At 50.5% G+C, this 15,066-nt stretch overlaps 1 protein-coding gene across 3 annotated transcripts in view; it reads right to left on the bottom strand.

Annotated features, from left to right (window-relative positions):
- Positions 1 to 15,066, bottom strand: part of LOC109885250 (guanine nucleotide exchange factor VAV3) — a 218,414-nt gene that overhangs the window by 43,474 nt on the left and 159,874 nt on the right. For all 3 annotated transcript variants that reach the window (XM_031836405.1, XM_031836407.1, XM_031836406.1), the window contains exon 20: positions 8,523 to 8,653. In XM_031836405.1, coding sequence (XP_031692265.1) covers positions 8,523 to 8,653 — 131 coding nt within the window. The remainder of the gene's footprint in view (positions 1 to 8,522; positions 8,654 to 15,066) is intronic.

Below are 15,066 nucleotides of genomic sequence, written 5' to 3'. Positions count from 1 at the left end.
GTAGGGTAGAGAGGGAGAGAATGTAGGGGAGAGAGGGAGAGAATGTAGGGGAGAGAGGGAGAGAATGTAGGGGAGAGAGGGAGAGAATGTAGGGGAGAGAGGGAGAGAATGTAGGGGAGGGAGAGAAAATTGGGGAGAAAAAGCAGGGGAGAGAGGGGGAGAATATAGGGGAGAAAACTCAGGGGAGAGAGGGAGAGAAAGTAGGAGGGAGAAAAGCAGGGGAGAGAGGGGGAGAATGTAGGGGAGAGAGGGAGATAAAGTAGGAGGGAGAAAAGCAGGGGAGAGAGGGAGAGAATATAGGGGAGAGAGGGAGAGAAAATTGGGGAGAAAATTCAGGGGAGAGAGGGAGAGAAAGTAGGGGAGGGAGGGAGAGAAAGTAGGGGAGAGAGGGAAAGAATGTAGGGGAGAGAGGGAGAGAATGTAGGGTAGAGAGGGAGAGAATGTAGGGGAGAGAGGGAGAGAATGTAGGGGAGAGAGGGAGAGAAAGTAGGGGAGAGAGGGGGAGAATGTAGGGGAGAGAGGGAGATAAAGTAGGGGAGAGGGGGGAGAGAATGTAGGGGAGAGAGAGGGAGAGAATTTAGGGGAGAGAGGGAGAGAATGTAGGGGAGAGAGGGAGAGAATGTAGGGTAGAGAGGGAGAGAATGTAGGGGAGAGAGGGAGAGAATGTAGGGGAGAGAGGGAGAGAATGTAGGGGGTAGAGAGGGAGAGAATGTAGGGGAGAGAGGGAGAGAATTTAGGGGAGAGGGGGAGAGAATGTAGGGGAGAGAGAGGGAGAGAATTTAGGGGAGAGAGGGAGAGAATGTAGGGGAGAGAGGGAGAGAATGTAGGGGGTAGAGAGGGAGAGAATTTAGGGGAGAGAGGGAGAGAATGTAGGGGGTAGAGAGGGAGAGAATTTAGGGGAGAGAGGGAGAGAATGTAGGGGAGAGAGGGAGAGAAAATTGGGGAGAAAAAGCAGGGGAGAGAGGGAGAGAAACATTTGGTGTAATGTTTACTGTTTTGTTTATTATCTATTTCACTTGCACTTGCTATATAACACTTAGAATTGAATTGAATTGAAAAGAGAAAGGGAGGCTATTTTTAGGTCTTAGTGGCCATAGGGGAGCATACAGTAGAAATAGGTCTTAGTGGCCATAGGGGAGCATACAGTAGAAATAGGTCTTAGTGGCCATAGGGGAGCATACAGTAGAAATAGGTCTTAGTGGCCATAGGGGAGCATACAGTAGAAATAGGTCTTAGTGGCCATAGGGGAGCATACAGTAGAAATAGGTCTTAGTGGCCATAGGGGAGCATACAGTAGAAATAGGTCTTAGTGGCCATAGGGGAGCATACAGTAGAAATAGGTCTTAGTGGCCATAGGGGAGCATACAGTAGAAATAGGTCTTAGTGGCCATAGGGGAGCATACAGTAGAAATAGGTCTTAGTGGCCATAGGGGAGCATACAGTAGAAATAGGTCTTAGTGGCCATAGGGGAGCATACAGCAGAAATAGGTTATAGTGGCCATAGGGGAGCATACAGCAGAAATAGGTGTTAGTGGCCATAGGGGAGCATACAGTAGAAATAGGTCTTAGTGGCCATAGGGGAGCATAAAAGCCATCTGTGCTGCTGTTGTTACAATGCCAGACAGCCAGCCAGACCAAAACACACAAACACAGAGCTGAATGGGTGAGTGACTCTTTGTGGATTGGAAAGATGCACGCACACACAAAACACACACATGCAAACACGTTTGTTTAACTGTCCTTGTGGGGATCAAACAATTGATTCCCATCAAAATCCTATTTTCACTAACAGCTAACCATGAATCTAAACCTATCTCCTAATCCTAACAATAATTCTCACCCTAACTCTAAACCTAATCCTATCTCCTAATCCTATCTCCTAATCCTAACCCTAATTCTCACCCTAACTCTAAACCTAATCCTATCTCCTAATCCTAACCCTAATTCTCACCCTAACACTAAACCTAATCCTATCTCCTAACCCTAACCCTAATTCTCACCCTAACTATAAACCTAATCCTATCTCCTAACCCTAATTCTCACCCTAACTCTAAACCTAATCCTATCTCCTAATCCTAACCCTAATTCTTGCCCTAACTCTAAACCTAATCCTATATCCTAATCCTAACCCTAACTCTAAACCTAACCCTATCTGCTAATCCTAACCCTAATTCTCACCCTAACTCTAAACCTAATCCTATCTCCTAACCCTAACCCTAATTCTCACCCTAACTCTAAACCTAATCCTATCTCCTAACCCTAACCCTAATTCTCACCCTAACTATAAACCTAATCCTATCTCCTAACCCTAAGTCTCACCCTAACTCTAAACCTAATCCTATCTCCTAATCCTAACCCTAATTCTTGCCCTAACTCTAAACCTAATCCTATATCCTAATCCTAACCCTAACTCTAAACCTAACCCTATCTGCTAATCCTAACCCTAATTCTCACCCTAACTCTAAACCTAATCCTATCTCCTAACCCTAACCCTAATTCTCACCCTAACTCTAAACCTAATCCTATCTCCTAACCCTAACCCTAATTCTCACCCTAACTATAAACCTAATCCTATCTCCTAATCCTAACCCTAATCCTCACCCTAACTCTAAACCTAACTCTAGGTCGGCTGCCTTCTGAGAATTCATAGGCGAGTGAGTAAACCCCCACTAACATCAGTCCTATTAACCAACGTGCAATCATTGGATAACAAAATGGATGATCTCTGATCAAGACTATCCTACCAACGGGGCATTAAACACTGTAATATCTTATGTTTCACCGAGCCGTGGCTGAACGACGACATGGATAACATACAGATGGTGGGTTTTTAGTCCATCGGGAAGATAGAACAGCTGTCTCCGGTAAGACAAGTGGTGGAGGTCTGTGTCTATTTGTAAATAACAGCTGGTACACAAAATCTAATATTAAGAAAGGCTCCAGGTTTTGATCGGCTGAGGTAGAGTATCACATGATAAACTGTAGACCACACTATTTACCAAGAGAGTTTTCATCAATATTTTTCGTAGCTGTTATCTACCACCACAAACTGATACGACACTCAATGAGCTGTATAGGACCATAAGCAAACAGGAACATGCTCATCCAGAGGTGGAGCTCCTAGTGGCAGGGGATTTTAATGCAGGGGACTTAAATCAGTTTTACCTAATTTCTATCAACATGTTAAATGTGCAACCAGAGGGAAAAAAAAACTCTAGACCACCTTTACTCCACACACAGAGATGCGTATAAAACTCTCCCTCTCCCTCCATTTGGCAAATCTGACCATAACTCTATCCTCCTTATTCCTACTAAAGCAGGAAGCACCAGTGACTCACTCAATAAGAAAGTGGTCAGAGGATGCAGATGCTAAGCTACAGGACTCTACTATTGCTAGCACAGACTGTTCCGGAATTCTTCTGATGCCATTGAGGAGTACACCACATCAGTCACCGGCTTCATCAATGATTACATCCACGACGTCGTCCCCACAGTGACTGTGCGTACATACCCCAACCAGAAGCCATGGATTACAGAAAACATCTGCACTGAGATAAAGGATAGAGCTGCCGCTTTTAAAGAGTGTGACTCTAACCCGGAAGCTAATAAGAAATCCCGCTATGCCCTCCGAACAGGAAAAGCGTCAATACAGGACTAAGATTGAATCGGACTACACCGGCTCCGATGCTCGTCGGATGTGGCGGGGCTTGTAAACTATTACAGACTACAAAGGGAAGCACAGCTTTGAGCTGCCCAGCGACATGAGCCTACCAGACGAGCTAAATCACTTCTATGCTCACTTCGAGGCGGGCAACACTGAAGTATGAATGAGAGCATCAGCTGTTCCGGACAACTGTGTGATCACACTCTCCGTAGCCGAAGTGAGTAAGACCTTTAAACAGGTCAACATTCTCAAGGCTGCAGGGCCAGAAGGATTACCAGGATGTGTACTCTGAGCATGCACTGACCAAATGGCAAGTGTCTTCACTGACATTTTCAACCTCTCCCTGACTGAGTCTGTAACACCAACATGTTTCAAGCAGACCACCATAGTCCCTGTGCCCAAGAACACCAAGGTAACCTGCCTAAATGACTACCGACCCGTAGCACTCACATCTGTAGCCATGAAGTGCTTTGAAAGACTGGTCATGGTTCACATCAACACCATTATCCCAGAAACACTAGACCCACTTCAATTTGCATACCGTCCCAACAGATCCACAGATGATGCAATCTCTATTGCACTCCACACTGCCTTTTCCCACCTGGACAAAAGGAACACCAATTTGAGAATGCTTTTCATTGACTACAGCTCAGCGTTCAACACCACAGTGCTCTCAAAGCTCATCACTAAGCTAAGTACCCTGGGACTAAACACCTCCCTCTGCAACTGGATCCTGGACTTCCTTACGGGCCTCCCCAGGTGGTAAGGGTAGGTAACAACCCATCTGCAATTCTGATTCTCAATACAGGGGCCGCTCAGGAGTGCGTCCGCAGTCCCATCCTGTACTCCCTGTTCACCCATGACTGCATGGCCAGGCACGACTCCAACAGGCACGACTGACGACACAACATTGGTAAGCCTGATCAATGACAACGATGAAACAGCCTATAGGAAGGAGGTAAGAGACCTGGCAGTGTGGTGCCAGGACAACAACCTCTCTTTCAACATGATTAAGACAAAGGAGATGATTGTGGACTGGATCAAATGGCTACTCAGACTATTTGCATTGACCCCAACCCCATTTTCATGCTGCTGCTACTCTCTGTTTATCTGTGTATTCCTGCTGGCCTGTTATTGTTCTCCTAGATTAAAGACACGTCGTGTGTCTGTGTGTGTGAGCGTGTGTTAGAATGTGCGTGTGTGTGTGTGTATGTGTGTGTGATTTCGTGTGTGTGCGTGTGTGTTAGTTTGTGGGTGTATGTTAGTGTGTGTGTGTGCGGGTGTGTGCGTACGTGTGTGTTAGTGTGCGTGTGAGTGTGAGTGTGAGTGTGCGTGTGTGCGTGTGAGTGTGTGTGTGTGCGTGCGTGCGTGTGTGTGTGTGTGTGTGAGTGCGTGTGAGTGTGTGTGTGTGTGTGGGTGTGTGTGGGTGTGTGTGTGTGTGTGCGTGTGTGTGTGTGTGTATGTGTGTGTGTGTGTGTGTGTGTGTGTGTGTGTGTGTGTGTGTGTGTGTGTGTGTGTGTGTGTGTGTGTGGGTGCGTGTGAGTGCGTGTGATTGTGTGTGTGTGTGGGTGTGTGTGAGTGCGTGTGATTGTGTGTGTGTGTGGGTGTGTGTGAGTGCGTGTGATTGTGTGTGTGTGTGTGCTGTAAGACATCCCCCACTTGAGAACATGATGACATGTTCCTCCACATCCTGTCCCTGTGTTTACATGTTTCTGTTAAACACCTCATCTTTGGTTTGTACCAACACTTTTCACATTTAACAAACAGTGGATTAGCCAGCGTTTCATGTGCAGTCATCCTTAGGAGTATGTTACACACTGACACTGCAGGTAGAAATGCAGTGGAGTCAGACAGTCACAGTCACATTGTCACACAGCCACACAGTCACATTGTCACAGAGGCTCACAGTCACAGAGGCACACAGTCACAGAGGCACAGTCACAGAGGCACACAGTCACAGAGGCACACAGTCACAGAGGCACAGTCACACAGTCACATTGTCACAGAGGCACACAGTCACACAGTCACAGAGGCACACAGTCACATTGTCACACAGCCACACAGTCACATTGTCACAGAGGCACACAGTCACAGAGGCACAGTCACACAGTCACATTGTCACAGAGGCACACAGTCACACAGTCACAGAGGCACACAGTCACATTGTCACACAGCCACACAGTCACAGAGGCACACAGTCACAGAGGCACACAGTCACACAGTCACAGAGGCACACAGTCACAGAGGCACACAGTCATACATTCACAGAGGCACACAGTCATACATTCACAGAGGCAAACAGTCATACATTCACAGAGGCACACAGCCACACAGTCACATTGTCACAGAGGCACACAGTCACATTGTCACAGAGGCACACAGTCACACAGTCACAGAGGCACACAGTCACAGAGGCACACAGTCACACAGTCACATTGTCACAAAGGCACACAGTCACAGAGGCACACAGTCACAGAGGCACACAGTCACAGAGGCACAGAGGCACACAGTCACAGAGGCACACAGTCACATTGTCACAGAGGCACACAGTCACAGAGGCACAGTCACACAGTCACAGGGGCACACAGTCACACAGTCACAGAGGCACACAGTCACAGCGTCACACAGTGTGTGTGTGTGAGCACTGTCAGAGCACTGAGCAGGTAAACCTATTGAGACACATCTCTCAGATTGGGCCTAAAGCTGAAGGAGCACAGTGGAGCTGAAGGAGCACAGTGGAGCTGAAGGAGCACAGTGGAGCTGAAGGAGCACAGTGGAGCTGAAGGAGCACGGTGGAGCTGAAGGAGCACAGTGGAGCTGAAGGAGCACAGTGGAGCTGAAGGAGCACAGTGGAGCTGAAGGAGCACAGTGGAGCTGAAGGAGCACAGTGGAGCTGAAGGAGCACAGTGGAGCTGAAGGAGCACAGTGGAGCTGAAGGAGCACAGTGGAGCTGAAGGAGCACAGTGGAGCTGAAGGAGCACAGTGGAGCTGAAGGAGCACAGTGGAGCTGAAGGAGCACGGTGGAGCTGAAGGAGCACAGTGGAGCTGAAGGAGCACAGTGGAGCTGAAGGAGCACAGTGGAGCTGAAGGAGCACAGTGGAGCTGAAGGAGCACAGTGGAGCTGAAGGAGCACAGTGGAGCTGAAGGAGCACAGTGGAGCTGAAGGAGCACAGTGGAGCTGAAGGAGCACAGTGGAGCTGAAGGAGCACAGTGGAGCTGAAGGAGCACAGTGGAGCTGAAGGAGCACAGTGGAGCTGAAGGAGCACAGTGGAGCTGAAGGAGCACAGTGGAGCTGAAGGAGCACAGTGGAACGATAGCCATCATTTTATTTATATGGCAAGAAGTGTTATTTTAGTCTTTCTGATCAATGTCTTGAACTTAACAACATTTTTGTTTAATTGTCACAGTATTTTGTTATCAACATGACTCCATCTATTTTCTGGTCTGATTTGGTTGGCATCTTATTCAAATCTGACTGTGCCTCTGTGACTGTGCCTCTGTGACAGTCACAGAGGCACGCAGTCACACAGTCACAGAGGCACACAGTCACAGCGGCACACAGTCACAGAGGCACACAGTCACAGAGGTACGCAGTCTCACAGGCACAGTCACACAATCACAGAGGCACACAGTCACGCAGTCACACAGTCACAGAGGCACACAGTCACAGTGGCACACAGTGACACAGTCACAGAGGCACGCAGTCACACAGGCACAGTCACACAGTCACAGAGGCACGCAGTCACACAGTCACAGAGACACACAGACACAGAGGCAAGCAGTCACACAGTCACAGAGGCACACAGTCACACAGGTACACAGTCACAGCGGCACACAGTCACAGAGGCACACAGTCACAGAGGCACGCAGTCACACAGTCACAGAGGCACACAGTCACAGCGGCACACAGTCACACAGTCACAGAGGCACGCAGTCACACAGTCACAGAGGCACGCAGTCACACAGTCACAGAGGCACACAGTCACAGAGGCATGCAGTCACACAGTCACAGAGGCACAGAGGCACAGCGGCACACAGTCACAGAGGCACGCAGTCACACAGTCACAGAGGCACACAGTCACAGCGGCACACAGTCACACAGTCACAGAAGCACACAGTCACAGAGGCACGCAGTCACACAGGCACAGTCACAGAGGCACGCAGTCACACAGGCACAGTCACACAGTCACAGAGGCACGCAGTCACACAGTCACAGAGGCACACAGTCACAGAGGCACGCAGTCACACAGTCACAGAGGCACACAGTCACAGAGGCACGCAGTCACAGAAGCACAGAGTCATAGCGGCACACAGTCACACAGTTACAGCGGCACAGGCACACAGTCACAGAGGCACGCAGTCACACAGTCACAGAGGCACAGAGTCACAGCGGCACACAGTCACACAGTCACAGCGGCACAGGCACACAGTCACAGAGGCACGCAGTCACACAGTCACAGAGGCACAGAGTCACAGCGGCACAGTCACACAGTCACAGAGGCACACTTTTATAAATAAAATGATGTCTATCGTTCCACTGTGCTCCTTCAGCTCCACCGTGCTCCTTCAGCTCCACTGTGCTCCTTCAGCTTTAGGCCCAATCTGAGAGATGTGTCTCAATAGGTTTACCTGCTCAGTGCTCTGACAGTACTCACACACACACACACACACACACACACGCACACGCATACACACGCAGGGCAAACATGCACAAACACACGCACACGCACACACACACAAAAACAGACACACACACAGACACAGGACACACCCACAAGACACACCCACACACGCAAGACACACACGCACACATACACACACACATACACACAGAGAAACACACAGAACGATGTGTCACCTGCCACCAAGTGCTGTGTAGATCAGCACAGACGAGCTCGATGATGTCACCTTGCTGTATGTTGAGGGGCGGACCACACATGGGACTGGGCACGCCGAAATAGCTCCTGGTCACCAACATCTTAGGTAGACCTGAGGGAGAAAACACAAGTGGAAAAGGTCAATCAAATGGCTACCCGGACTATTTTCATTGACCCTGATCCTAACCCTGACCCTAACCCTGACCCTGCTAGGAAATGGACTAGTCTAACCCTGAACCTGCTAGGAGATGGACTAGTCTAACCCTGAATCTGCTAGGAGATGGACTTGTCTAACCCTGAACCTGCTAGGAGATGGACGAGTCTAACCCTGAATCTGCTAGGAGATGGACTAGTCTAACCCTGAACCTGCCAGGAGATGGACCGGTCTAACCCTGAACCTGCTAGGAGATGGACCGGTCTAACCATGAACCTGCTAGGAGATGGACCGGTCTAACCCTGAACCTGCTAGGAGATGGACCGGTCTAACCCTGAACCTGCTAGGAGATGGACCAGTGTAACCCTGAACCTGCTAGGTGATGGACCGTTCTAACCCTGAACCTGCTAGGAGATGGACCGGTCTAACCCTGAACCTGCTAGGAGATGGATCGGTCTAACCCTGAACCTGCTAGGAGATGGACCGGTCTAACCCTGAACCTGCTAGGGGATGGACCGGTCTAACCCTGAACCTGCTAGGGGATGGACCGGTCTAACCCTGAACCTGCTAGGGGATGGACCGGTCTAACCCCGACCCTGCTAGGAGATGGACCAGTCTAACCCTGCTAGGAGAAGGACCAGTCTAACCCTGCTAGGAGATGGACCGGTCTAACCCTGCTAGGAGAAGGACCAGTCTAACTCTACTAGGAGATGGACCGGTCTAACCCTGAACCTGCTATGGGATGGACTAGTCTAACCCTGAACCTGCTAGGGGATGGACCGGTCTAACCCTGAACCTGCTAGGAGATGGACCGGTCTAACCCTGAACCTGCTAGGAGATGGATGGGTCTAACCCTGAACCTGCTAGGAGATGGACGGGTCTAACCCTGAACCTGCTAGGAGATGGACCGGTCTAACCCTGAACCTGCTAGGAGATGGACCGGTCTAACCCTGAACCTGCTAGGAGATGGACCAGTGTAACCCTGAACCTGCTAGGAGATGGACCGTTCTAACCCTGAACCTGCTAGGAGATGGACCGGTCTAACCCTGAACCTGCTAGGAGATGGATCGGTCTAACCCTGAACCTGCTAGGAGATGGACCGGTCTAACCCTGAACCTGCTAGGGGATGGACCGGTCTAACCCTGAACCTGCTAGGGGATGGACCGGTCTAACCCTGAACCTGCTAGGGGATGGACCGGTCTAACCCTGAACCTGCTAGGGGATGGACCGGTCTAACCCCGACCCTGCTAGGAGATGGACCAGTCTAACCCTGCTAGGAGAAGGACCAGTCTAACCCTGCTAGGAGATGGACCGGTCTAACCCTGCTAGGAGAAGGACCAGTCTAACTCTACTAGGAGATGGACCGGTCTAACCCTGAACCTGCTATGGGATGGACTAGTCTAACCCTGAACCTGCTAGGGGATGGACCGGTCTAACCCTGAACCTGCTAGGAGATGGACCGGTCTAACCCTGAACCTGCTAGGAGATGGACGGGTCTAACCCTGAACCTGCTAGGAGATGGACGGGTCTAACCCTGAACCTGCTAGGAGATGGACCGGTCTAACCCTGAACCTGCTAGGAGATGGACCGGTCTAACCCTGAACCTGCTAGGAGATGGACCAGTGTAACCCTGAACCTGCTAGGAGACGGACCGTTCTAACCCTGAACCTGCCTGACCCTAACCCTGACCCTGCTAGGAAATGGACTAGTCTAACCCTGAACCTGCTAGGAGATGGACTAGTCTAACCCTGAATCTGCTAGGAGATGGACTTGTCTAACCCTGAACCTGCTAGGAGATGGACGAGTCTAACCCTGAATCTGCTAGGAGATGGACTAGTCTAACCCTGAACCTGCTAGGAGATGGACCGGTCTAACCCTGAACCTGCTAGGAGATGGACCGGTCTAACCATGAACCTGCTAGGAGATGGACCGGTCTAACCCTGAACCTGCTAGGAGATGGACCGGTCTAACCCTGAACCTGCTAGGAGATGGACCAGTGTAACCCTGAACCTGCTAGGTGATGGACCGTTCTAACCCTGAACCTGCTAGGAGATGGACCGGTCTAACCCTGAACCTGCTAGGAGATGGATCGGTCTAACCCTGAACCTGCTAGGAGATGGACCGGTCTAACCCTGAACCTGCTAGGGGATGGACCGGTCTAACCCTGAACCTGCTAGGGGATGGACCGGTCTAACCCTGAACCTGCTAGGGGATGGACCGGTCTAACCCCGACCCTGCTAGGAGATGGACCAGTCTAACCCTGCTAGGAGAAGGACCAGTCTAACCCTGCTAGGAGATGGACCGGTCTAACCCTGCTAGGAGAAGGACCAGTCTAACTCTACTAGGAGATGGACTGGTCTAACCCTGAACCTGCTATGGGATGGACTAGTCTAACCCTGAACCTGCTAGGGGATGGACCGGTCTAACCCTGAACCTGCTAGGAGATGGACCGGTCTAACCCTGAACCTGCTAGGAGATGGACGGGTCTAACCCTGAACCTGCTAGGAGATGGACGGGTCTAACCCTGAACCTGCTAGGAGATGGACCGGTCTAACCCTGAACCTGCTAGGAGATGGACCGGTCTAACCATGAACCTGCTAGGAGATGGACCGGTCTAACCCTGAACCTGCTAGGAGATGGACCGGTCTAACCCTGAACCTGCTAGGAGATGGACCAGTGTAACCCTGAACCTGCTAGGTGATGGACCGTTCTAACCCTGAACCTGCTAGGAGATGGACCGGTCTAACCCTGAACCTGCTAGGAGATGGATCGGTCTAACCCTGAACCTGCTAGGAGATGGACCGGTCTAACCCTGAACCTGCTAGGGGATGGACCGGTCTAACCCTGAACCTGCTAGGGGATGGACCGGTCTAACCCTGAACCTGCTAGGGGATGGACCGGTCTAACCCCGACCCTGCTAGGAGATGGACCAGTCTAACCCTGCTAGGAGAAGGACCAGTCTAACCCTGCTAGGAGATGGACCGGTCTAACCCTGCTAGGAGAAGGACCAGTCTAACTCTACTAGGAGATGGACTGGTCTAACCCTGAACCTGCTATGGGATGGACTAGTCTAACCCTGAACCTGCTAGGGGATGGACCGGTCTAACCCTGAACCTGCTAGGAGATGGACCGGTCTAACCCTGAACCTGCTAGGAGATGGACGGGTCTAACCCTGAACCTGCTAGGAGATGGACGGGTCTAACCCTGAACCTGCTAGGAGATGGACCGGTCTAACCCTGAACCTGCTAGGAGATGGACCGGTCTAACCCTGAACCTGCTAGGAGATGGACCAGTGTAACCCTGAACCTGCTAGGAGATGGACCGTTCTAACCCTGAACCTGCTAGGAGATGGACCGGTCTAACCCTGAACCTGCTAGGAGATGGATCGGTCTAACCCTGAACCTGCTAGGAGATGGACCGGTCTAACCCTGAACCTGCTAGGGGATGGACCGGTCTAACCCTGAACCTGCTAGGGGATGGACCGGTCTAACCCTGAACCTGCTAGGGGATGGACCGGTCTAACCCTGAACCTGCTAGGGGATGGACCGGTCTAACCCCGACCCTGCTAGGAGATGGACCAGTCTAACCCTGCTAGGAGAAGGACCAGTCTAACCCTGCTAGGAGATGGACCGGTCTAACCCTGCTAGGAGAAGGACCAGTCTAACTCTACTAGGAGATGGACCGGTCTAACCCTGAACCTGCTATGGGATGGACTAGTCTAACCCTGAACCTGCTAGGGGATGGACCGGTCTAACCCTGAACCTGCTAGGAGATGGACCGGTCTAACCCTGAACCTGCTAGGAGATGGACGGGTCTAACCCTGAACCTGCTAGGAGATGGACGGGTCTAACCCTGAAACCTGCTAGGAGATGGACCGGTCTAACCCTGAACCTGCTAGGAGATGGACCAGTGTAACCCTGAACCTGCTAGGAGATGGACCGTTCTAACCCTGAACCTGCTAGGAGATGGACCGGTCTAACCCTGAACCTGCTAGGAGATGGATCGGTCTAACCCTGAACCTGCTAGGAGATGGACCGGTCTAACCCTGAACCTGCTAGGGGATGGACCGGTCTAACCCTGAACCTGCTAGGGGATGGACCGGTCTAAACCCTGAACCTGCTAGGGGATGGACCGGTCTAACCCTGAACCTGCTAGGAGATGGACCGGTCTAACCCTGAACCTGCTAGGGGATGGACCGGTCTAACCCCGACCCTGCTAGGAGATGGACCAGTCTAACCCTGCTAGGAGAAGGACCAGTCTAACCCTGCTAGGAGATGGACCGGTCTAACCCTGCTAGGAGAAGGACCAGTCTAACTCTACTAGGAGATGGACCGGTCTAACCCTGAACCTGCTAGGGGATGGACCGGTCTAACCCTGAACCTGCTAGGGGATGGACCGGTCTAACCCTGAACCTGCTAGGAGATGGACCGGTCTAACCCTGAACCTGCTAGGAGATGGACCGGTCTAACCCTGCTAGGAGATGGACCGGTCTAACCCTGCTAGGAGATGAACCGTTCTAACCCTGCTAGAAGATGGACCAGTCTAACCCTGCTAGGAGATGGACCAGTCTAATCCTGCTAGGAGATGGACCGGTCTAACCCTGACCCTGCAAGGGGATGGACCGGTCTAACCCTGACCCTGCTTGGAGATGGCCGGTCTAACCCTGAAACTGCTAGGGGATGGACCGGTCTAACCCCGACCCTGCTAGGAGATGGACCAGTCTAACCCTGCTAGGAGATGGACCGGTCTAACCCTGCTAGGAGAAGGACCAGTCTAACTCTACTAGGAGATGGACCGGTCTAACTCTGAACCTGCTAGGAGATGGACCGGTCTAACCCTGACCCTGCTAGGAGATGGACCAGTCTAACCCTGCTAGGAGATGGACCGGTCTAACCCTGACTCTGCTAGGAGATGGACCAGTCTAACCCTGCTAGGAGATAGACCAGTCTAACCCTGCTAGGAGATGGACCGGTCTAACCCTGCTAGGAGATGGACCAGTCTAACCCTGCTAGGAGATGGACCAGTCTGACACTGCTAGGAGATGGACCAGTCTAACCCTGCTAGGAGATGGACCAGTCTAACCCTGACCCTGCTAGGAGATGGACCAGTCTAACCCTGCTAGGAGATGGACCAGTCTAACCCTGACCCTGCTAGGAGATGGACCAGTCTAACCCTGCTAGGAGATGGACCAGTCTAACCCTGACCCTGCTAGGAGATGGACCAGTCTAACCCTGACCCTGCTAGGAGATGGACCAGTCTAACCCTGACCCTGCTAGGAGATGGACCAGTCTAAAGAAGATGATCAAAGGTTAGTGATTCATTTTATCTCTATTTCTGCTTTTTGTGACTCCTCTCTTTGGCTGGAAAAAATGGCTGTGTTTTTCTGTGGCTTGGTGATGACCTAACATAATCGTTTGTGGTGCTTTCGCTGTAGATCCTTTTTGAAATCAGACACTGTGGCTGGATTAACGAGAATTCTATCTTTAAAATGGTGTAAAAAACTTGTATGCTGGAGGAATTTTAATTATGAGATTTCTGTTGTTTTGAATTTGGCACCCTGCACTTTCACTGGCTGTTGCTCCGCTAGCACAAACAGACCCCACAGAACCTAAGGACAGCAACACAATTAGACCCAAACAAATCATGAGAAATAAAATAAAAAATTACTTGACACATTGCAAAGAATTAACAAAAAAACATAGTAAACTAAAATGCTATTTGGCCCTAAACAGAGATTACACAATGGCAGAATACCTGACCACTGTGACTGACCCAAACTTAAGGAAATCTTCGCCATGTACAGACTCAGTGAGCATAGCCTTGCTATTGAGAAAGTCCGCCGCAGGCAGACCTGGCTCTCATGAGAAGACAAGCTATGTGCTCACTGCCCACAAAATGAGGTGGAAACTGAGCTGCACTTCCTAACCTCCTACCAAATGTATGAACATATTAGAGACACATATTTCCCTCAGATTTTGATAAACTCCCATATCTATTGGGTGAAATACCACAGTGTGACATCACAGCAGCAAGAATTGTGACCTATTGCCGCAAGAAAAGGGTAACCAGTGAAGAACAAACACCATTGCAAAACAACCCATATTTATGTTTATTTATCTTCCATTTTGTACTTTAACTATTTGCACATCTTTACAACACTGTACATAGACATATGCCATTTGAAATGTCTTTATTCTTCTGGAACTTTTGTAAGTGTAATGTTACCTGTTCATTCTTGTTGATGAATTTAGTGTGTTAAATGAGGCCTCACCTCCTGGCTACACTAGTGACCATATCCCCCGTGCATCCCGCAAAAGCGGAGGTGTTGCAAACATTTACGATAGCAAATTTCAATTTACAAAAAAAAGAAT

This window comes from Oncorhynchus kisutch, linkage group LG11 (assembly GCF_002021735.2).
Source record: "Oncorhynchus kisutch isolate 150728-3 linkage group LG11, Okis_V2, whole genome shotgun sequence".
NCBI lineage: Eukaryota > Metazoa > Chordata > Actinopteri > Salmoniformes > Salmonidae > Oncorhynchus > Oncorhynchus kisutch.
The sequence above is the reverse complement of the archived record's forward strand: the minus strand, read 5'-3'. Positions and strand labels throughout refer to the sequence as shown.